This window comes from Orcinus orca, chromosome 12 (genome assembly GCF_937001465.1).
Source record: "Orcinus orca chromosome 12, mOrcOrc1.1, whole genome shotgun sequence".
Classification (NCBI taxonomy): Eukaryota; Metazoa; Chordata; class Mammalia; order Artiodactyla; family Delphinidae; genus Orcinus; species Orcinus orca.
The window spans coordinates 13,717,908-13,743,001 of NC_064570.1; the positions used below are offsets into that span (position 1 = coordinate 13,717,908).

The following is a 25,094-nucleotide window of genomic DNA, read 5'->3' on the forward strand; positions in this document are numbered from 1 at the left end:
GTGTAGCAGGCTCTGCTCTCTCTGTATCTGGTGGGGCACCAGCAACAGGTGGAAGGATCAGTCAGTTGTCATCCCTCAGAGGTAGATGGAAACGAGAAACAGGAAATTTCCACCAGCTTATTAATTTGGAGCATATAAAAGAGTCCCACAAAAAATGGAGGCGAGAGATATCACAGAAAAGAACGGAGATAGAGTCTACCCTTCCTGCCGCTCACCAGAGCCATAGCTAGGGTGCTACACCCACCAAGAGGGGAGGGTGTACTGTAACCACTAAAATCTGACCGCGCGTATAGTTCCTCTCTTGCGTGTATAGTATTAAGTCAAAAAAGGTAAAATGTAGCACTGGGTTTTCAATTTGATATCAATTACATGAAGAGGCAGGAAAAAACTGCCAAAATGTTTTCAGTTATTGGCTCTACTTGTAGATCATGTTTTTCCTTGTTTATATAAGTTTTTCTGCATTTCCCCAATGTCCTACAATGAACCCATGTAGCTTTTACGATAAGAATAGTACATTTTTTTAAATGTTCATACACATGCCTGGTTTTAAAAATGCAATTCAGTTCTTGATTTTTTTCCTTCAGGTGAAGGTTATGTAGTGTAATAATTTGACAAATAAGAAGTGAGTGTTTCTAATTGTTTATAATAAGGAGGACACTTAACATGTTGTTTCATGAGGGGCATGTTTTCATCTTCTGTAGGACCTGCTCAAAGGACTGGGGACAGTTAAGGATTCCCTTTTCGTTCTCCACGAGCTGGGAGAGCAACTCAAGCAACAAGTAGATGCCTCGGCAGCATCAGCCATTCAATCTGATCAAGTCTGTTTGAGTCAACACTTATGTGCCCTGGAACAGGCTCTTTGCAAACAGCAGACTGTGTTACAGGTACAGAGCTCACGTTCACCCGGTGTTATAAATTGGGCATTCTATAAAACCTGGGCATAAACACAGGAAAAGAAAAATTTTTCATCATTGAGGCAATGCCTCCTTCAAGACCAGAAAGTTAAAAACTAAACAAACTTGGAAGTTCCAATGGGGTCAAGGGAACGTGGGAGTCTTGCACTTTTCTCTACAATGTACTTTTGCCCCCAAATCAGTGCTTCCTTCCACGTAAAATATGTTCAATTAATAGACATTAAGTGGCTTTAATGTTAAGAGTCATGTTTACCTGACAAGTTTTTGCAAGAATCAGAAGTTTGATAATGTAAAAAATAACTTTAATTGGTTAATTAATGGTACGTAGAAGTAATTCTAAGTGTTTAGCAAACTATATAAATAAAAAGAAGAAAATTTAAATTATTGTAGCCTTGTCTTTTTAGGAATGGCATCTTGGGAATGGGAATTTGGCACAAGAATATGAAAGATAATTTTAATATCCACTTGCCCTTTCACTAGATTTCTAAATACCAGTTTTCTTTTGTGAAAAAAAGGCTGGAGTTCTTGACTATGAAACCTTTACCAAGAGTTTAGAAGCTTTGGAAGCCTGGATAGTAGAAGCTGAAGAAATACTACAAGGGCAGGACCCTAGCCACTCGTCTGACCTCTCGACCATCCAGGAAAGGATGGAGGAACTTAAGGTAAGTGTGTTCAAATCCTCGTCCCAGATCTTCTATCTTCAAAATCCTAAAGAAAACTCAAAACTCCTGACATACACCTACTTTTTGTTCCCAAGGAAACTCTTGCCAGCTCTGCTTTCCTCTTCTCTTGAGAGGAGTGATGGCACTGAGCTCAAGCTGATCTCGTGGTCCGTGTTGGGAGACCCCCAGGAGCAGAGCTAAGATCCACCTCACTCCTTCTCCTGCCTCTGGTCCCTCCCTGCGCCCAATCCATCACCTCCTTCATAGCTCTTGAACCTCGCATGTCCATCACTACCATCATCCACTCCTACTTTACGCTGTCCGACCTTGCTCAGGGGCCAAGGCCACAGCCTCAGCCTCTGTGGACCTCTTTGCAGCAACCTCTCTCCCTCCAACCTATAGCTGCCAGAATGATCTTTTTCTGTTTTCTTTTTTTTTTTGCGCGGGCCTCTCACCGTCGCGGCCTCTTCCGCTGCGGAGCACAGGCTCCAGACGCGCAGGCTCAGCGGCCATGGCTCACGGGCCCAGCCGCTTCTCGGCATGTGGGATCTTCCCGGACTGGGGCACGAACCCGTGTCCCCTGCGTCGGCAGGCGGACTCTCAACTACTGTGCCACCAGGGAAGCCCAATCTTTTTCTTTTAAAAGGTTTTACTTAATCATGAACGACTTTACAGTATATAAAATAACACAATAGACATGCACATTTTATTACTATTATCCCTCTGCTTAAAACCCTCCATGGCTTCCCACTGCTCTCAGGATAAAGATCTGTGTGAAGTATCAAGGCCAGCAATAGCCGGCTTCCACCTCCCTAAGGGTCTCACCTTCACCACCGTCTGTCTCCTTCTCCAGGCACTTGGGAGCTGCAGTGCTTCCCGGCGTCTGTGTGTAAGATGCCCATCCCCCGCTTTCTGAAATCCGTTCCTTGTCCCCAAAAGGCATCAACTCCTGGTCATTTTATTCAGGGTCACTCTCAGAAAGCCTCCCCTTCTGTCCATGGTCAGGCCCCCCAGCGACACAGTTTCATAGCCCAGTGTTATTTTTCTTCAGACTTTCATCGTACCATCCAGGGATGTTCATGTGATAGGTGACTGCTGTTCTCTCTGCTATTGGAATAGTGTCTTACTCTTTCTGAGCACCAGGAGAGGGACCGTGGCATGTGAGTTTTGTTCACTGCTGATGTCCACCCGTGGAAATTCTGCCATCTAATAGTTTGCTTTTGGCTTCGACAGTTGGCAAGATTTATTCTCTCTTCAGGGTTATGAGCCTTTTACAGAGCACGCCAAGTGGACACACACAGCCAGAGGTGTCCTGACCTTTTCTCCTGCCTGTAGCCGATTTCCTAGATGGAGTTACGAATGCCCACAGAACCAGGACAGGCAGCTTTGTCCTGTGTGTGAAGGGAGGAAAGCGATCTGAAAGCATACACTGCTTTCTCAGTTGAGTCTCACTAACTTTGGGGTTGGGATCAAGGACCTAAAACTGAAGCTCTTAAGATAATGGGTGGTGATTTTGGAGCTCGGGTGGGATTGTGTTCCATCCAAGGAGAACCCAACAAGTCGTGTTTACCTGGCTCTACCACTTACTAGCTGGGTGGCCTTGAGCAATTTACTTAGTGTCTGTGCCTCTTCTTCCTCATTGTAAATTGGGAATAGTAGTGGTTCTTACCTTATGGGATTGTTTTGAGGATAAAATGAGTTATTACCTGTAAAGCTCTTATAACAATGCTTGGTTCATATGTGCTCAATAAATGTTAGTTAGCTATTACTATTATAACTAATATTATTATTAAATAATAAAGGAGCAGACTAACATGGATAAATGAAATATAAAGGGTAAGAAATAAGTCCTTTCAGTCATCAGCACAATTTTCATCCTTTATCAGTTCAAGCAAGAATTACTGGGCTTCCCTGGTGGCGCAGTGGTTGAGAGTCCGCCTGCCGATGCAGGGGACACGGGTTCGTGCCCCGGTCCGGGAGGATCCCACATGCAGCGGAGCGGCTGGGCCCGTGAGCCATGGCCGCTGAGCCTGCGCGTCCGGAGGCTGTGCTCCGCAACGGGAGAGGCCACGGCAGTGAGAGGCCCGCGTACTGCAAAAAAAAAAAAAGGAATTACTTATGAGTAAATAAATCAAGTAAATAATACACGTAAACTATTAAATGTTCAATAAGGGATAGTGAGTAGCTATAGCAGCAACAGCAGCAGCAGCAGTGGAAGCTGATGAGGAGATGCAGCTTTGCTTCCTTTGCAGCACTGGAGATTGCGAGGGGGTGGGCTAGAAATGCAGAGGAGACCAAAGACCAGCTTCTTCCTGAAATCAGAAGATCGCGCTGCACTTTTGAAAGAGCTCTGCCTTTTCTGACCATGGTGCTAAATCTAGTTTTGCATCTTGCTTTCAGGGACAGATGCTAAAATTCAGCAGCATGGTCCCAGATTTAGACCGGCTAAATGAGCTTGGATACAGGTTGCCCCTAAATGATAAAGAAATCAAAAGGATGCAGAATCTGAACCGGCACTGGTCTCTGATCTCCACCCAGACTACAGAAAGATTCAGGTAGAGTAACCCAGAGATGTCTTGGCCACTCTGAAATATCAGTAGAAATAATAAGTTCATGATTTGTGTATATTTATAAATTCTAGATCTTTCCAATGTTATTCACACAATTTGAACTAAAAGTGAGAAACTCAAAATGTGAAGTGATTTCCCATGTTTAATGTACTGAATATTGTTTCAATCAAAAAATAAAACTTGTATATAAGAATATATTAAAGATACATAATTTTGTCATTTAAATTTCTTTTCTTCAATTTTCTTTTTATTTTTCACAAAATTTTACTACCTAACATGAAAGCTTTGTGGAGGTCAAATTAGAATTGGAACAGAGAATGTTTAATCTAGTTTTATATGCTGAAGGTATAAGAAAAAAGCAACAGCATCACCATTATTCATTTTCCTTCTTCTGTCAGTAAGTTACAGTCATTTTTGCTACAACATCAAACTTTCTTGGAAAAATGTGAAACATGGATGGAATTCCTAGTTCAAACAGAACAGAAGTTAGCAGTAGAGATTTCAGGCAATTATCAGCCTCTTTTGGAGCAGCAGAGAGCACATGAGGTAAGTTATGCCAGTACATTTTTGGGTGATAAAATTGTTTTAGGCCTTGTAAGATGCTGCAAAATGCCATGTGGAAGAATGAAAGTCCTATAATGTGTGCTGAATCTGCTCAAATGCATGCGATGTTTTTGCCTTCTTTCTTAAGCTTGAAGTTTCGATATCTTAATCACAAAAATGCAGTCCAGTCTTTATTCCATAGTTGGTTATAAGCATGGGGCAGGCCAGTACCCTGCAAGGTATGGTGCCAGAATTGTGGTAAGATAATTTCCCAGTTGAATTACAGACTACACTAATATTGTCAAGGCTAGTTTCATTAAGAGATTATGCTTTGATCAAAAGTCTTTGATAAATAAAAATTGTGAGTTCTTTAAAAAACAGATACATATTTTATACTAGGAAATCAAACTACCAAATATCTCCAGGTGTGCCTCTTGATCAAATTGCATTATAATCATTTCTCAAGAAACATCGAGAAAGAATTAGATACAAAAACAAATTAATCGGGCTTCCCTGGTGGCGCAGTGGTTGAGAGTCCGCCTGCCGATGCAGGGGACGCGGGTTCGTGTCCCGGTCCGGGAAGATCCCACATGCCGTGGAGCGGCTGGGCCCGTGAGCCACGGCCACTGAGCCTGCGCGTCTGGGGCCTGTGCTCTGCAACGGGAGAGGCCACAACAGTGAGAGGCCCGCGTACCACAAAAAAAAAACAAAAACAATCAATTTGCAATTAGTCTCTATTTTGCTATTTACTGGTGTAACTAAGTTGCTCCCATGTTTATGAAATATACACAAATGGAGAGATAGGATGCAGCTAAAGCAGAGAAAAGCTTAATGCTGGACTTTAAAGAGAATGAAATTAATTTTAAGACATTTTGCTTAAATTTTTTAAAATAGAGAATTTAAATATGTGTAAGGGATTTTTAAGTCCAGTTTTATAGAGTTGACCAACAATGACGTAATATACAATGAATCAAAACTAAAATGAGACAGTACCTCACACACACTAGGATGGCTACAATGAAAAAGAAAACAAGTGTTGATGAGGGAATAGAGAAATTGGAATCCTCATACATTGCTGGTGGGAATGTAAAACGGTGAAGCTACTTTGGAAGACAATTTGGGAGCTCCTTAAAGTGTTCAACATAGAATGACCATGTGACCCAGTAATTCCACTCCTAGGTATACACCCAAGAGAAAGGAAAACATATGTCCATACAAAAGCTTGTACCAGAATTTTGTTCATTGCAGCATTATTCATAATAGCCCAAAAGTGGAGGTGACCCAGATACCCACTAACTGATGATGAATACAATAAAATGTGGTCTATCCATTTAATGGAATACTATCCAGCAGTAAAAAGGAACACAGTACTCATACATACTGCAGCATGGGTCAACCTTGAAAACGTTATGCTAAGAGGAAAGAAGCCAGTCACAAAAGACAGTAGATGACCTGATCTCATTTATATGAAACAGCCAGAGTAGGTAAATCCACAGAGATCAGTGGCTACCTAGGGCTGGGGGGATTGAAAGGAGATGGGGAGTGATTGCTAATGAGTATGGAGCTTTTGGGGGGAGTTATGGCAATAGTCTAAAATTGATTGTGGTGATGGTTGTATAACTCTGGAAATATAATAAAAATCATTAAATCGTAAATAGGTGAATTGTATGATATAGAATTCTATCTCAATAAAGCTGTATAAAAAACAGTGAATATCTGAAAGATTTTCTCTTGAGCTTTTTTAGTAGTGAAACAATTTTTTTTTTTTTTTGTGGCACGTGGGCCTCTCACTGTTGTGGCCTCTCCCGTCACGGAGCACAGGCTCCGGAAGTGCAGGCTCAGTGGCCATGGCTCGTGGCCCCAGCCTCTCTGTGGCATGTGGGATCTTCCCGGACCGGGGCACGAACCCGTGTCCCCTGCATCGGCAGGCAGACTCTCAACCACTGCGCCACCAGGGAAGCCCTAGTAGTGAAACAATTTTATTAACTGAGTTAAATTGAAAAACAGTGAGTTTATGAAAAGGGTGGATTTTTTTCCATTCTTCAACTTTTTAAAAGGTCTTAAGTGATTCTCTGTCTGAAAATGGACCATATTCTGCATATTAAAAAAAAAAACAATACAAATTATGTGTTAACTAACTTTATTAGGTGATTTTGAAAGGAAGAAGGGAAACATAATTCTACTTTTAGTCACTTAGTTTTAGTAAACAAAAACTAAACTGTATCTTTAAGTTTATCTTAATTGATGGTTTAAAAATATTCTTACATTGCAGGTTTTCATATACAACCTGATTCAGCTGGAAATATTTTTCATAGTCTCGCTTGAACCAGAATTTTTGGAAAGTTATTGGAGAACTGGTCACTAAAATTAGGAACTCTAAATTATGTTTTTCTTTTTTAAAAATAACAGTTGTTTCAAGCAGAGATGTTCAGTCGTCAGCAGATTTTACACTCGATCATTGTTGATGGACAGCATCTTCTAGAACAAGGTCAAGTTGATGACAGGTAGGATCTTCGATATATTATGATGAAGAAAGGGTCCAGTAAATTAGCCATTTTCTTTTGAATGAGCAGGTTAGAGGGCATAGAGCCCATCTTCCTAAGGCAATTGTACTGGAGAGGAGCCTCAGAAATGGGAGGAAAGACTTGTCTGAATCTCTGAAGTGACTAAGTATTGAATCCTTTTAAAGAAGTGCTATTATATTACATGAAGGACATAGAGTAATTGGAAATCACCTAGCCAACCTTCACTCGTTGTCTGTAGGGGACTAGAATTAATGAATAGATCAGAATGAATTGTGTCAAGGATGTATCAGTGGTTTGTCAACAGATGCTTCTGATGTTCTCATATGATAACAGAAATTTTATTCCTCAGAGGAGCATAGAGATCACTAGACCATCTCTCTTGTTTACAAATGAAAACTTGAGGCCCAGAAATGTGAACTGATTTGACCAAGGTCACATAGCTAAGTAGCAATAGCATCAAGCCTACCACTCGTGTACCTTGTCTTTAGTCAGGACCAGCCAGGTTTCCTATACCACGATAATACCTCCACATTTGAAAATGGTTTGCTGACTTAAGTCAGATTACACCCACCCTGAAACCCTGCTTCCCCTTTATTACTTAGCAGATTATCTCTGTATTAAAAATGCAGAGGGAAAATCTAGCTCTTCTTTAGATTTATGGCGTATGAATTGGCAATTTCGTCCTATATTTACATTTCCTAGTAACAGTGTTTACTCTACCCCATGACTTTCTGTGGTGATATTTGGCATACAAACCTCACTTATTTTATCACATATGTATGTCTTTTCCATATTTAGAACAGTAGTTGTGATTATAATTAACTTAGTTTTTTTTTCCAAAAAAATAGAAAATAAGTCATTATTTTTATTAAGAGCTTTTTTTTTAAAGTTTTGGAAACAATTTCAGTTTTAAGTGGATGTTTCTTTGGAAGTACATGAAAGATTTTCATGATTAAGCTTGGAACAACAAAATGTGATGCCATATTTATTCTATCCTAAGGAAGCCAAACTTAAATGTGAGCTTTACTAAGAATTTAAGGCCTTCAAAATAAGACACATTCAAGTGCAATTAACTTATCTTTTGCTTTATCCTCCCTACTCTGTAACAATATTATAAAAGCTTGAGTCATTAAGGAAAATAAAATGTAAAATTCATGCTCAAGCCAACATCTATTAAATTTTAAATGTTAGCAGGGAAAAACACCAAAGAGATGAAAATGGGAGGATGGGAACCAAGGGTAACTTTGAAAGTTGCAAGTGAAAAAAATTACAGATGAGAGCCTGTTGACAAATAGGAAGGTCCTAGATTACAAATGTATTGCGTTTTAAAAGTTCGTGTATACGTTTTGTTTTTGAAAGTTCAAGTTCAGCATTGAGCCCAGTGTCATGTTTTGAGTCGTTCTTCATGCTGACAGATAGCTCAGAGCAGCTTGGTTCTACAAAGTGAGGACGGAGGCTCCAAAGAGACCCTGGATGGCTAGCTGATAGTGAAGCAATATATAGGGTTCTCTTCTCCAAGCCCTGGAGTTAGATGTTTTCAGAGATGATAGCTGCTTGTAACTTTTAGGGAAGTCTCATGAACCTAATTCATCATATTTGGTTCTACTGAAATTAGATTATAAATATCAGAATTTCCTCTCAAAACCAGAAGCACTTAATGACACATTTGGTTACAAAATCAAAGTTTATAGTGGCCCTCGATAATAAGAGGTATGAAGAATATAGGAGCCCAGGACAGTAAATCCAACTCAGAGCAGAAGCCCCCCACAGGAGGGAAGAAAAGCAAGACTAGTAACATAGAGAATGAGCGAGTAATGTTACACTTTAGTACTAAAATGTGTGAATGACACTGTAATCTACAAAGACACTCATTCTATGTGATCCTGGACAAACCAGTTCTAAAGCCACAGTTGGATGTTAAGGAAAACATAATAAAAAACTACCAACATTTTTTAAAGGTAGTAAACAGAGGTAGGAAGAACCAACTACAAGATCTGAGATGAGTTAGCCTGAAATTGAGAAAGCGTAAATAAAATTTAATATCTCTAAGTATATGCACAACCTTTATTGAGAAGATGATGACTAGATAGTTTTCATTTTGCTAAGAACAAGTGAAGTGGGCTTAAAACGTTAGAAGGGATGATTTAGATGAGTTTGTGAAATCTGCTAAAGATTAGGACTGTCTACTGCGAGGGAATACTGAGAGTTTATGGAGTACAGTTTTTAAAAATATTTTTACGTAACATAGTTTTATTTAAATGGTTTATGATTCCAGCTAAAGTAACCCAGTCTTGTTCATCCCAAGTGACTTATAACTGTAGCTGAAGACAGAGGTTGTAAATAAGCTGGGCCCCTCCTTTCCTGCTGTTGCGTACACAGGATGCTGCCACGTGCTGCATACATTGCTACAGGCACGTTCAGGGGGCCGTTCGCATCGTAGCTGCTGCCCTACACTCTGTTCCCTCTCATGCACTCTGAGAGAGGGTAAATGACAGTTGACCTTACAGATATGTCTTCCACCTGTGCTAAGATGTGAACACACTCACCATTTGCAAACACTGATAGCTTAACTGTTATTAATTTTTTAAATTACTTTCAGTAGACCTGATAACAGATCGTGGCATGATATATGAAAACCTCTGCCCTAGATCAGTGATCTCTTAGGGCTTAGGGTCATCAAGTATGTATGTATGTATATATGTGTGTATGTGTGTATGTGTGTATCGGTTGATCATGTAACTACATCCAGGATAACGGTGGTTTTCCTTATGTAATTATTTCTTCACCAGGGATGAGTTCAACCTCAAGTTGACCCTTCTCAGTAATCAGTGGCAGGGGGTGATACGCAGAGCCCAGCAGAGGCGGGGCATCATTGACAGCCAGATCCGCCAGTGGCAGCGTTATCAGGAGATGGCGGAAAAGCTTCGGAAGTGGTTGGTTGAAGTGTCCTATCTCCCCGTGAGTGGTCTCGGAAGTGTCCCAATACCACTGCAGCAAGCAAGGACCCTCTTTGATGAAGTGCAGGTAAGGTGCAAAACAGGCGGTTTTTAAACCTCTTCTGCATTTCCGCTGCACACTTTACCCTGGCCTCGGTTCCTCAGAAGGACATTAGAGTGACACTGGAATGAGGACAAGCATTGTTCTCAAATGTCAACAGAAATATATAAAATGATGGCATTACAAAGTCCATATTTAACAATGAAAGTAGGGCGAGTCCCAGCCTCTCACAAAGACTGGCTCCGTTTCACCCACCAAGGCCTCCCAGCAGCTCCGTGAATCCCAGCGTGGATGGAAAGGCAATGACAAGGAAAGGAAAACTTTGCACTGATTATACATGTTTCACTCATGAGCAGTTTAACTGAAGTATTCCAGAAAAGATGAAAGACTCAGTCCTGTGTGAGCTGTTTGTCCATTCCCCTTGCTTTCCCCAGCCTGGGAGTTTGGGAGTCCATCCTCTTAGATGGAAACCACCACTCCCTCTCATCAGTCCCTCCCAGTATATTTCACAGGCTCCTCTTGTTTTGAAGGTCACTGTTCTCTGCTTCCTTTCTCCTCCTTGCTTCTCTGGGAAACCTCATCTGTACACGTGGCTTCCACTACTCCCTACCAGCAGAGAAGGGTCAAGTTGGTATCTTCTGGTCACGTTCACCTCCTGAGCCTCCAACTCATGTATTCAACCCCCTTTTAGCTTTATATCTATGTGTATCACAGACATAATATACTCCATGGTTCCAGTAGAGCCTGTGATCTCTGGATCAACCATTCTCCACCAGTCCATTCCACGTGTCCAAACTGAGGAAACATCACCGGCTATCTGGTCTATCAGTCAGCAACCCAGAGCCATTCTAGAGCTATACTCTTCATTTTATCTCCCTCCCCATATCTTATATCCCTCAAGTCTCCATCCCTACTGCCACTCCCTTAGATTAGGTGCTCATGGTTTCTTGCCTAGATAGACAATAGCTTCCTAACCTGTCTTAGAGTATCCAATATATGGCCTTCCATTCCATTTTCTACCCCACCACTTAATACTCTTCCATGAATCTCAGTCACTTTTACTATAAAAACCAAATTCCTGTGCAAGGTGTGGTCTGGCGTCATCTTCTCCCACTCTCTTACGGGAATCCTATATTCCAGCCACTGAAAACTAAGTCCAGTGTCCTGAATTCGTCATATTTATCCTGTATAGCAGATTTGCCCACCCTATTTCTCTGTGTGGAAGATGCCTTCCCCCTGAGTCCTGGCTCTCATCACAGCAGATCCTTCTTAATCTGGTTGTGTTCCTGTGTCTTTCAAGACTCGTGAAGGCTTCACCATTTGAAGAAGCCTCCCTGTGCACCCAGCGTGGGTCAGATGTCCCTCTGTGCCCCTGTGCATCAGTCTCATAGAGCAGTTTTCCTATTGCATCGTGATTGCGTTTAACTTGGGAGCAGAAACTAAGCTTTCTGTGTGGAATTCTCATTTCTTTATACATTGCTTCACTCAGGCCCAAAGTACTGGGTCAGTAAAGCTTTTTGGAAAAAAGAGGGCATGTTATGTTTGCAAAATTTTAGGATTATTTAAAAATACTTCTAATGGGGAAATGGTAAAGAGAAGGATGAGAAAGTAAAAATCTACGGTTTCTTTCAGTTCAAAGAAAAAGTGTTCCTGCGACAGCAAGGCAGCTACATCCTCACCGTGGAGGCTGGCAAACAGCTCCTGCTTTCTGCCGACGGTGCAGCTGAGGCTGCCTTGCAGGCTGAACTCGCTGAAATCCAAGAGAGATGGAGATCAGCCAGTGTGCATCTGGAGGAGCAGAAGAAAAAACTGGCCTTCTTGTTGCAGGTAAGTTCGGCTCTTTCCTCCCATAGGCCTAATGCAGTTTAAAAAGCCCTTTATTACTCAGCCATAAAAAGAAACAAAATTGAGTTATTTGCAGTGAGGTGGATGGACCTAGAGTCTGTCATACAGAGTGAAGTAAGTCAGAAAGAGAAAAACAAATACCATATGCTGACACATACATATGGAATCTAAAAAAAAAAAAAAATGGTCTGAAGAACCTAGGAGCAGGACAGGAATAAAAATACAGATGTAGAGGATGGACTTGAGGACACGGGGAGAGGGAAGGGTAAGTTGGGACGAAGTGAGAGAGTGGAATGGGCATATATATACACTACCAAACGTAAAATAGATAGCTAGTGGGAAGCAGCTTCACGGCACAGGGAGATCAGCTCGGTGCTTTGTGACCACCTAGAGGGGTGGGATAGGGAGGGAGGGAGGGAGACACAAGAGGGAGGAGATACGGGGATATATGTATATGTATAGCCGATTCACTTTGTTATAAAACAGAACCTAACACACCATTGTAAAGCAATTATACTCCAATAAAGATGTTAAAAAAAAAGCCCTTTTAATAGTTGTGCTGCTTCCTCAACGTTGTTATCCTGCAAATCAAATAATGCAGATCATTACGTCAGACCCTGCAGTATTTTGATCCCCTGTGTCCTGTTTAGGACGTTGTCCTGTCTTGCATGAACTAGAAAAGTTGCCCAATTTTCAGCAGGTGGTCTTTCAGGAAAATCCCCCAACAAAGTCGTTTTAAGTCTAGTAAGACCATCCAAGCAATGAATTCTGATTCATGGCCAGTGCTCAGCCAGAAGCCATGAGATGACTTTATAAATCTAGACAAGAATGCAAAGAGTAGATTCCACTCCCTAATCTAAGACTCTAAAGTGGTTTTCAAGATTGATGTCTCTTCTTTTATAGCAGGGAAAAACCTATCCAAGAAGATACTCTTGATTTGATCTTAGCTTATCCAAGCAAGTTGCTATGAGATAAAATCTCCAGGAGGTATATTAAACCTTTAGTTGGATACAGATAGCAGGCTGATTACACAGCAAGGTTAGGGAAATGTAGGTTCAGCAGACCTCCCACAGTATGCTTTTCTCCCTCGCTTTCCAATTCCTTGCATAAGACACGATGAAAGCAGCAGTTGAATTAAGGCATAGACTCTAAACTCAAATAAACCCAAGTTAAAACCATTAAGAAACCAAGTAACCTGGTTAACTCAACCTATCAAAGCCTCAATTTCCTCATCTGTAGAGTGGGTATGACTACATCTCTTTCATAGGGCATTGTGAGGTTTTAATGAAATAATGGAAACAAATCATGTATCAAAGTACCTGGTACATACTGAGTACTCAGTAAATGATGGTAATTATTATTGTTTAGATTATTCTCATTTTGAAATTGAACATGACTAAATACTGAAGTTTTATATATGTTGATAATCACCAACACTTCAATAAGATTATTAAATTTGGACTGTCACTTTTTGGATCAAAGGTAATAACTAAAGCTAATGAAACACATTTTGCTTTTTTTAATGCTTAAAGTATGCACATTCATTGGGTTATTCTACTGAATTTTCTTTAATATATGGGGATATATGTATACATGTGGCTGATTCACTTTGTTGTACGGTGGAAACTAGCACAGCATTGTAAGGCAATTATACTCCAATAAAGATGTCAAAAAAAATAAAATGCTGAAAAAAATAATATATCACCTTCTGTGTAGGAAGCAATCAATCAGAAATGCCACCCAACATATGTTAGAGAACGAACCATTTTTGCACACAGCACAATTCATCAGTAATCCGACATGCCTGATTCTTTCTTCTTCTTTTTTTGCTTTCAGGAAAGGATTAAAAACATTGTAAATCATTCTGCAGAGAACATGTTAATCATATCTTTTTCTTTATTTGTGATTGACGTTTGGACACGTTTCTAAGACTTAATAAGGCGAGATGGCTGAGTCACTACATTTGCTTTTCTTGTTAGTCTATTTGTTGGTGTATAAAACATCCACTTTGATAGATGTTTGCAGACCGTAACATTTAGTTGTTTCCTTATAATTCATGTAGTAAAAAAGACTTGGTTATAGCTTCAGAATCTAAGCCATCCTGGAAAGGGGAATCCCTGTTCTCTTGTTAAAGTTTTATTTTCTTTTGGATCATACACTGGATCCTGTTTGCCTAAAAAGGAATTTATGGAGCTAAATTCTAATGTTTATACAGCCTTGTTTTACTGTATCTTTTCACCGTAGCTATAAAGCTTACATATTTTTAGCTTTTAATTAAATGCTGAGTAAATATGCCAAAAACAGTCATTATAATTCTATGCCTTGCATGTTTACCCGCTTCACTATTGCCTCTTACTTTCGTTAGGAAGAATAAAAAGCTGACCTTTTCTCTTTTAGATCAATGAACATTTCTTGCCTGCGTGTTCAGAGATTTCAGTGTGTGATGATTTAATTGAGATGTTGTTCAGTTTAAGCAAAAGAGGATCTTTTGTCTACCCTCACTGTGCTTAGCGTTGATGAACTAAGTGTAGCCTGGGAACACCGAGATCTTTTTTTTGTTTGTTTTTGTTTTTGCGGTACACGGGCCTCTCACTGTTGTGGCCTCTCCCGTTGCGGAGCACAGGCTCCGGACGCACAGGCTCAGCGGCCATGGCTCACGGGCCCAGCCGCTCCGCGGCATGTGGGATCTTCCCGGACCGGGGCACGAACCTGTGTCCCCTGCATCAGCAGGCGGACTCTCAACCACTGCGCCACCAGGGAAGCCCCCGAGATCTTTTACTAAAGCAGAATTGGAACAAATCTGTCCAAAATAGACATTTGGGGCTTTTGTTTTTGGGGTCTTGTTTTTGTTCTTTCTGGTGAATGGGAAGAGGGAATGAGGTTATGTACTCTAGGAAATTCCTCGAAGGAATTTTAAAGAGAAATGAGAACTTTGGGCCAAACTCTCAGTTTATTTAGAAACCAAAAGACATTATGAGCAGGGAGACACTGTAGCCAGCCCTTCTTAAAGAAGACAGTTGTAATAGCATCGTGCGTTGCTGTGCTGAAAATAAGGCATCGGGAGAGAAGATAGGAAGAGCCGAGACAGGAAAAGACCAGTGACGAAAGATGATGAAAGGGAAAATGTGAAGGGAAATGCAGCAGGATTTGGCTCCAGGCTAACTACTAAAAGCAACTCAAGTTGTCTCTCTTTGGAGCTCAGTAATTTAAGTTGAAGGGATGGTTGCTGGGGAGGGGGAGGCCAGGAATGGGAGGTATTGGACAGAATGAAGGAGATTTGTTTAGTTGAATTTAATTGGCCCTGAGACACCAGATGTGGGCTCATTTGTAGATAGGCTGCTGTAAGGAATAAAGTCTCCATCATGGTTCCTCGCATTTTTTTCTTTTCTTTTTTAATTACTTAAGAAACACATGTGTCTGAAAAAGATGTAGATAATAATTGAAGCATAGAGAGTAAAAAATGAAATTTCCCCTACACCACCACCCAAATCCTAGAATCTTCCCCAGAAGGAACGCTTGTTACCTTTGGCGTGTAATCTTCCAAAACACAAGCACATCATGTATGTTTTCTTTTGTCAGTACCTAGGGATCTCCACATTCCACACCACCATTCTATCCTTCAGAACACTTACCAGTAGCTGGCGTATAAGGTGTACATTTAAAAAATTGTGCATTATTTTTCTTCCTCTACTTTTTTTCTTTGGATAGGTTTTATGTTTTACACATTTAGCCCTTTGTTGCATATGTTTTGGTACCATCAAGAGAAAGCCGGTCAAATGCCATGCTTTTTAGAGTTATATGTTTCTGCTTCTGTAACAATTCAAATCTAAGTGGCTCATACTGTTTATATATTGAATTGAATCAGAGTCAGGGTTATATTATTTTTACATTTCATGTCACTTCTCATACCTATATGTATTTTCACCCTGAAAGAGATTTCATATCCTCTTTTCTATCCTTTAGAGTGCATTGAGATACTGTAGACATTAGTGCCATTATGGGTGGAGCTAGGAAAGAGGCAAAGTACTGTGTTCATACTCTCACCTCTGCAGATAGATTTGGATTCAAGTAACATTTTTGAGTACCCGTAATATTCTGGGTGTCTAGTACTTGGTGTCTTGGCCCCCATCGTTTCCTTTAATTCTTTAACACAATTATAGAGAGTTTGTGTATCATTTCAGTTTTCATAAGCAACACATAGTGCATTACCTGCTTGCAGTCACCCAGATGATGAGAACCGTCCAGTTTAGAACTCAGCTCTTCCCATGCTCCCCCCTGTAGCGTGAGTGTGGGCGCTTTCACAGTATTCATCAGTGTAACTTTAATTCTTTCTCTGGGAACTGAGAAGAGAGTTTTTCTTGTTTTCCAACTTCCTGCTCCTTAAAAATCCATGAAATTTCTTTTGCTTCCCATTATAGGACTGGGAAAAATGTGAGAACGGAATAGCTGATTCTCTGGAGAAACTACGAACCTTCAAAAAGAGACTCTCCCGACCTCTGCCAGATCACCACGACGGGCTCCACGTGGAGCAGATGCGTGGCAAGGTAAGTCGCTGGACTGAGCTTTTAACCGGCAACTACTTGTGCTTCCAGTATAATAACGCCTTTGAAAGCATGCTTCAGTCAAGCTCCTATGAATGTCTGCATGTAGGTGCAAGTTTCTGGTGTTTTGCATTAGGGCAGACAACTCTGGTGAAACTTGGTTGTTGATTTATTGCAGCCGATGAAATTATAGACTAGTTTATGGATTACCTTAAGTAAGTAAATGAAAATGTAAAACACAACATTAAAAGGTATTTAAAAACTAGGTTAAGAGCAATGAAGACAATCTTTTTAAAGTGTCCACACTGGAGAGTCATTCTAGAAGAGTCTAGTTCACAGAAAGAAGAGTGAGGCTCAGCAACCTGGAAATTCCGCAGCCGACGGCCCTTGGAGAAATACACGCTGCCCTCCAGGCTCTTTCCTGTAAGGAAAGTAGGGACTATGGGCTTCCCTGGTGGCGCAGTGGTTAAGAGTCCACCTGCCGATGCAGGGGACGCGGGTTTGTGCCCCGGTCCGGGAAGATCCCACATGCCGCAGAGCGGCTGGGCCCGTGAGCCATGGCCGCTGAGCCTGCGCGTCTGGAGCCTGTGCTCCGCAACGGGAGAGGCCACAGCGGTGAGAGGCCCACGTACCGCAAAAAAAAAAAAAAAAAAAAAAAAAAGTAGGGACTATAAGTAGCTGCTTTCAGTTACTGCATGGAGACACACAATCCTTCAGATGCTCAGGGCCCTAACTATTTAAAGGTTATGATCAACACTTCAAATGGCACTTGGAAGCAAATCAGAAGCTAATACAGACCCCTCCCTGCATGGGGAGCTCACTGCGACCAACATGATTTAGTGTCTGTAGGATTTGTTCCATGCACTCCTGTGTAGGCAAGTGGAGCGCCTGAATAGCAGTTCTCTGCTGAGCAGTATGCAGACAAAATCACAACTACCCTTAAAAATGCTTTTTTCCCCCCAGATGACATGTCCTCATGTTCTCCAAGTCATTTGCAAATTACTGCACTGGAGTAATTCCATTTAAAACTTCACACGGACTTAAATGATTTGGATTTTGATCAGGAGTTCTCTGCTTCTTTTTGGCTAAGAGGCTGTAAGCCTTTAAGAAAGATTAATTTTTAAAGAAGTCTGGAAATCATGAAAAGGGTGGATATAAGAAATTTTCTTCACTATTAAAATGTAAGGATGATCTTTGAAATTTGAAAGAAGCAGATTTAGGAAAATGAAAAGGTAGTATACTTTATGTCATGGATGGCAAGGGAGAGAAATACTATCTTGAGGTGTAAATTCAGCAGTATGCAAAGATTAAAAAGAATTTGTTTTAAGTCTGTGCCTGTGAATTTATGACAAATGATTAAAGAAAACTGTCAACGAGCAAGAATGAGAATTTACTGGGCTCCTCCTATATGCCAGTGGCTAACCAGTGTTATCTTAGTTGGCATGAACACAAGGTCATGAGCACAGTCTGCTATTCCCTTCTACAGATGTGAAAAGTGAGGCAGCTAGAAGTTCAGTAACTTTTCAAACTTAGTAAATATCAGGTTTTCCTGAACCCAAAGGCTATATTTTTACCACACAGATTCATCTAAAATAGAGTCTGTGAGTCTGAAACAGTTGGTTTCTGAAGGTGGTGTTTCTTTTTTAACCCATACACCAAATCTGATGTTTGAGTTGGGGGGCTGGGAGTTGAAAATTGGTATAAAAAGAGGAAAATCTTTACATTGATAGGACAATTTAATATGTCTATGGTTATAAGCAGAAATGCTGCATATTTAATACACCTGGATAGTTTGGTCTTTCAGCCAAATACTGTTACCATGGGACCTCATTTCCCAAAATACACGACAGTTACAAACACACCTGCTATTAAGTTTGGAGATTAGAAGGATGCATTTTGGTCCAGCTCTCTGCTACTCTTCCGCAAACCACCTTAGCAGCAAAACAAAGCAATTACCTAGAAAATTCAGGCTATAACCTAGTTTGCTTAAATTGCCTGAGAAGTTAGCCTCAGACGGTACCATTAATTGCCTTTGCCTTTGGAAACTTGTCTCCTGTATGAAGAGACAAAAAGAGAGGGGAAAAGCCATGGGAAATACTCTATTCATGTACAAAATTAGCTGGAATCTAAAAACGTCAACAGCTGGCAAAAAGCAAGAGCTGTACAAATTGTAAAACTAGCCATCTGTTCAAAGCATTGCAAAAACTATTGTCAACTCATTCAAATATTGGATTTTTCCCTTAAATCGTTCCCCAAAAGGAGAAAATACATATTTTTTCCAGTAACTTAAAGAAATCTCTTCTCCTGCAGAAAACATATTCAGTCCATTATTTTAAATTGAGTAATAACAGCAACTGATCCTTTCCGCTACTACATTGTAAACCTGTATCACAGAATGTAGCAACTGATAGTCCTTGAACATGAAAGTTAAATCTGGTAGTTTGGGTTTTTTTTTTTAATATTTCATTAACATGATCAGTCACTTGGGACAAAGGTAATGTTGGTTTAAAACTAAGGAAGATCAATGCAGTGATGAAACTTGAACTAGAAAAGACGATCAGAAAAGATCAATGAAATGGGAAATAGATTTCCATTTCCCATTAGGAAAGATTCTGCAAGCAACCTGGTATTATATAAGAAGAACTTGGCAAATTATCAGATTATGTAGGAAGCAAATAAAGTAGCTACCAAGTTGGATGTTCAAATAGAATGGGCTGGAAATGTAATGACATCAAGAGGGGATTCCGAATATACCTCAGAAACTGTTGATGATAGGTGCCCATGGGTATTCAAGTTTTGTGCTTTTTTTTAAATCTAGGAATTGGAAAATGCAGTTGGGAGCTGGACAGATGACCTGGCACGGCTGATGGTGCTGAAGGATGCTGTCTGTGCCTACATCAGTGCAGACGATATCTCCATCCTTAACGAACGCATGGAGCTTCTGCAAAGGCAGTGGGAAGAACTATGCCACCAGGTGAGACAAACTCTGGGCTCAGTATCCACTCAGAAAGGTAGAGAACTGGAAGATGATTTGGAATGTCTGTGGCTATGTCCACATTTGGATAGAGGAAGACACTGTGCTTATTATAAGAATGCTTCAGATTAAGACAATTATATCTTAACACTATATTTTAAATGCATCCAAACTGGCTTCTCTTGCCCTTTCTTTTACTGGCTGTCAAAATATTTTAAAGAGGAAATACAGTTTTGTGGTTCATAGATGTGGTTTTGCTAGGTGGATATTGGTGGTCTCTTTCTTACTTTAAATGTGAAAAAACAAGGTTTTATTTGCAGTCGTAGCTAATGCTGTGAGTGGTTTTGTACATTTAACATTTATTATTGCTGTTGATCTACCATAGTTGTTTCTTCATCATTCATGGGTGTATGGCATTTTTAGCCATACTTTATTTATTTAGTAAGTACGTTCTGTGTGCACAGTACCTTAAAAGAGATCCCAGATTGGGTTTTGATTTGGAAATGAAAGGGAAAGATTGCTGGAGTAGCAAGGAGAGGACATTTGAGGCAAAGAGGAATAATAGATAGGCCCGCAAGTGAAGAATAGCTCCGACTCATAGCCTCGAGATCATAGCCTCCAGGAAGCAGGAACCGTGTTCCTGCTGTCGTGTTCCTTCCTGTACCTCGATTGCCTTGTCTGGCACAAAATAGGTTATGATGCATATCTGTTAAGTGAATCATTCACGTTAATTATTGTGCATTTCACAAGCTACAGTAGATGTCCCTGCAAACTAAGGGCAGTGCGGATTGCAGAGAATAAAGGAAATGCTTGTTGAACTGGATAAATCTTGAATCGAGTGCTGAGATCAGAGTGGAAGGGACAGCTTGGTGTAGAGGGAGAAAGTGGATGTGCTAGACAAGGTTGCAGCTTGAAAAAGGCACAGGAGTAGAGCAGAGAGAGGACCTAGCTGCGGAAAAGCAGGTGTTGGAAGGATGAACTAGAGAAAAACTCTAGAGCACACTTGGTAAATGTGTGAACAGTTTCGTGTGTGTGTGTGTGTGTGTGTATTTGTGTGTGTGTGTGCTTTTTAAAAAAAATTGTAAGATGATTTTCATAAATATGTTAATGATTTGCATTCAAAATTAATTTAGCCACTTTCCCCAGAGTTCTATATTCTCAATGAACAGTGAGAAACTTACATGGAGTGTGGTGATGTTCATCACACTTTATTCTTTTCTGAGTTCTTCAATCCAAAATCAATACTATCCAGTAAATTAGTGTACACTTTTTGATGTAAAGATTTTATCATAGCATATATAAATGAAAGATGTTTGGTGGGTACAGATATTGGAAAATGCCCACAGCAATGTTCAGTTACCCTTGTGAGCCTTATTCATCTGTTTTTCTTAAAATTGGGAAAAGACTAGCACTACTTGCTGACTCAGTACTTTTTAGCATATTATGTGAAATGAATTAGACTAGATCCATTTCTCTAGCTAATTGATGTCTCTAAAGCTTTCAGAGAGATAACACCTTAGATATTGGCTTCCATCTCCTTCCCAAACCTACCATGAACTTCTCTATGCCAAGACCTTGCTCAGGCCATTGTTCCTGTCTAGACTTCCTGCCTAGACTATTCCTTCCTTTCTGATTTTCTAAACTATCCTCTTCTGTTGAATTCCAGTACCCTTGTGATGCCATTGTTTGAAATGCTCAGACCTCTGTTCCTCTGAATGCCCATTTCCCTTTTGGTCTATGCCATCATGTGACAGTGCCTTGTTCCTTTTTTCCTCTTCTCCTTCTTCTCCTCCTTTTTCTCCTTCTTCTTCTTTTTTAATGCCTATGACTTGAGTTCAAGATCATGAAGCCCTTGAGGACAAACCCTTTCTTTGCATCTCCAGTGCCTGAAACAGCTGAGTGTTTCTACTGTTGATTATTAAGACAAGACTTTAGGATATTATTTTATATCTTATGTTCCTCTAAATGTAAAATAACGACAAGGTTTCTGAATATTTAGGAGGGTAAGAAGATTATAATTATGTAATACTTTTTGATTTAGGGAAACTGATGCTATGTAAGAATGCCACCAGGTACAAAGGATACAAACTTCCAGTTACAAGATGAATAAGTTCCAGGGATCTAATGTACAGCATGGGGACTATTGTTAACAGACTGGATTATATATTTGAAAGTTGCTAAGAGAGTAGATCTTAAATGTTCTCACCACACAACATATAATGGTAATTATGTGAGGTGATAGAGATGTTAATTAACCTTGTGGTAATCATTTCACCATATATATGAATATCAAATCATCGTGTTGTACATCTTAAACTTACACGGTATTATACGTCACTTATATCTCACTAAAGCTAAAAAAGGAAAAAAGCAAAGAAAAGTTTACATGTTGTAAAATTGCTTACCAGACTTAAACATATCTAGGCGACAGTCTGTTTAGAAATACATTTTGAAAGCTTCTGTTGATCATATGACATGCTGTAAAGAGATTAATACCTTGCACCTGTGAGTAGACTAGACAAGTAAAAAAAAAAAAGAGGAAGCAGAAACATAGTGTTTCTAGAAACTTTCTATATTGAGTGTGTTAAGGCATGAAGCTAAAGCATACTTGTCTCACATTACTTCAGTCTAAACAGCATTATTTAAACCAGTGAGAGTTTAGTCACGTGATTCATACCAAAGGTGTCAGGGTATAATTGTAAGGAGAAATACAGACCAGTTACTACTTCTTGAGTTAGCGTTTCCGGAGAACTTCTGTCAAGTATGAAACCGCAAAAGGAAACGAGCTTGTGCCTATCTCATTTTCAAAGTTAAAAACGTTAGAGAAACATGGCATAATCCCTCTGTTAAAGACCAAGTAGTGCGTTCATGTTCCAATGGAAGCAGTCGGTCAGAGGTCTGGATTGATTGGGGCTGCAGGCAAGGAGGAGGCGGCCGCCCTGTTCATAAGCATCACAGACTAGAGGTAATGGAGAAAAGCATCCTGTCTTCAAATAGACTCACCAAATGGTTTGTTGTGCCTGTGTACAGCCGTGGCTTGTATTTGCTTTTAATTCCTGTTTTGGTTTGTAGAGCTGTGTGTAATTCCAGTTGAGATATAAATATATCATCATTATAATTGCTCGGTGTTCTTTCAAATTGTCACGGGAAAAATATCTGAAGCAGCAGAGGATGTGTTTCCTGTTCAGCTGCCTCACGCTCTGGGGGTTTTAGCTGGTGTTTGTCAGCTGTTGGCAGTGGAGTGCGTTTATACCCTTGAGAAAACGTAAACATGTGCTAAACCGATAAGTAATTTAAGGGTTTCCACTGAACTCAAAGACAGTGATGGTAAAGCTCACTTATCGTACAGCCTAAAAATTAGTTTTACAAACCAAAAGGAAAATTCGGTCCCCATTATTAATTTAAATCTTTTGAAAAGATTGGGGCACCAGTTTGTAACCAGAGCTTGTGGCCTACCTGTTTCTTCCTTCAACTGTTGCTCTACATAAGCAAATGAAATGAAAGCAACACTTGCATGGTATGTGAGAAAGACTAGAAATATATATTTAAGCTGCTTATTGAATACATGAGTGTCAGGAGAAAAACATATTAAAAACTCAAATGATGCCCTGTTGTCATATATAGTTAAGTAGACTGAACTTTTGTTAAGTCTTTAGGATATACTGGTCACTTTCTAAAATTATTTTCCTGTTTGAAGAATGTATTCTATTATGAGCTTACAGTATTCCGGTGCATAAGACAGTGCATGGCATATAGTAGACACATGTTTACTGCAAACCAGAAACATTTGTTTAATGAATTTTGGAACAAATGAAAGATTAATTTACAAATGACAAAAGTAAAGCTTAAGAAAGATGAGTAACCTTGCCCTGGTCATATCATTAGTAAGTGATGGAGATTGTTTTTGAACCTCATCTACCTCTGCATATTTGATCATAATGTTATATTGCAAAAACCTGTATCAAAGTGTATCAGAGATTCAAGCTTTGCTGCTGCTGGTCCTTTTTTTTTTTTTTTTTTTGGCCATGCCGCACAGCTTGCAGGATCTTAGTTCCCCAACCAGGGATTGAACCCCGGCCCTCGGCAGTGAAAGCGTGGCGTCTTTCCAGTCTAACCACTGGACCGCCAGGGAATCCCTTTGCTGGTTCTATTTGGTATTGATATAAACAAATGCCTCAAATTTGTCTGACCTCCTCTATCCCTGTCTCTGAAATCAGAGTAATACCTACCCCTCAAAGTAATAATATTTTTCTGTTATGTAGTCATCTTCCCTGCAGATGTTGTTGAGAGAAGCCCTAGAATTTATTCTTGCTGATGGCCAAGATTTGGGGGAAGAGGCAGAGAGGCGAAGCACATAGCAAGACTTGTTAGTCTGAAGTCTGGAAGGCAGGGGTTTCTAACCTTTGCATGGAACACAGTTGCTTCAGGCAGTTTCAACTATGAAAATATAGTTTCAGCTTGGACATCAATCGAAGCAGAATTTTAATACCAGCCTGACTCTGCTGCTCTGTGAATGAAAAAGAAAGTCACATCCACGAGAAAGTTCAAAATCTTAGCAGATCAGATGACACTCTGCTGTCAGAGATTGAGAGGAAAATGGTGCTGGACGGACTGTACTCTTCAGTGCTGTCTTGGTAGAGCTTAACGTAGGTGAAATTTGTCTCCAGAACTTTTAATCTCGTTTTCTTGGTATTTCACATTCCTGTCAACACCCACACCAAATAAATGCACTGTTGTTCTGTATTTTTCTGCCTCAAAGAAAGATTCATGGTAAACTGAATTATACTAATGGGGAAGTACTTAAATGGATTAACCAGTGTCACTCTACCCAGAGAAATTTTTATTTTAAAAGATCATATTAACTCAAAAGAGTGAATTTCTAATGGTGGCATTTCAAAAATTATGGCAGGTTATGGGGTTTGCCATCTAAGCAGCTCACTAAGCTTGGCCATGGTATAGGTATCCTGGGCTCATAGTCTAATTCCCAACACTTTTATTTTTTTTTGAGAGAGAACTTCTTCAGTATTTTTTAACCATTTTTTTAATTGAAGTATAGTTAATTTACAATGTTGTGTTAGTTTCAGGTGTACAGCAAAGTGATTCAGAATATATATGTATTCTTTTTCAGGTTCTTTTCCATTATTGGTTATTGCAAGATATTGATTATAGGTCTGTGTGCTATACAGTAGGTCCTTGTTGGTTATCTATTTTATGTATAGTAGTGTGTATATGTTAATCCCAACCTCCTAATTTATCCCGCCCCCCCCCACCCACTGTCCCCTTTGGTAACCATAAGTTTGTTTTCTATGTCTGTGAGTCTATTTCTGTTTTGTAAATAAGTTCATCTGTATCATTTTTTTAGATTCCACATATAAGTGATATCATATGATATTTGTCTTTCTCTGTCTGACTTCACTTAATATGATCATCTCTAGATCCATCCATGTTGCTACAGATGGCATTATTTCATTATTTTTTATGGCTGAGTAATATTCCAGTGTGTGTGTGTGTGTGTGTGTGTGT

At 39.9% G+C, this 25,094-nt stretch overlaps 1 protein-coding gene across 4 annotated transcripts in view; it reads left to right on the plus strand.

Moving 5' to 3' along the window:
- SYNE1 (spectrin repeat containing nuclear envelope protein 1) overlaps positions 1 to 25,094 on the plus strand; it is a 464,259-nt gene that overhangs the window by 370,781 nt on the left and 68,384 nt on the right. For 3 of the 4 annotated variants that reach the window (XM_049695244.1, XM_033404753.2, XM_033404761.2), the window contains 9 exons: positions 702 to 884; positions 1,430 to 1,576; positions 3,977 to 4,131; positions 4,545 to 4,692; positions 7,099 to 7,193; positions 10,004 to 10,238; positions 11,844 to 12,038; positions 16,475 to 16,600; positions 19,416 to 19,571. In XM_049695244.1, coding sequence (XP_049551201.1) covers positions 702 to 884; positions 1,430 to 1,576; positions 3,977 to 4,131; positions 4,545 to 4,692; positions 7,099 to 7,193; positions 10,004 to 10,238; positions 11,844 to 12,038; positions 16,475 to 16,600; positions 19,416 to 19,571 — 1,440 coding nt within the window. Of the gene's footprint in view, positions 1 to 701; positions 885 to 1,429; positions 1,577 to 3,976; positions 4,132 to 4,544; positions 4,693 to 7,098; positions 7,194 to 10,003; positions 10,239 to 11,843; positions 12,039 to 16,474; positions 16,601 to 19,415; positions 19,572 to 22,419; positions 22,537 to 25,094 lie in introns of those variants that run through there. The other variant, XM_033404767.2, reaches the window with a different exon arrangement.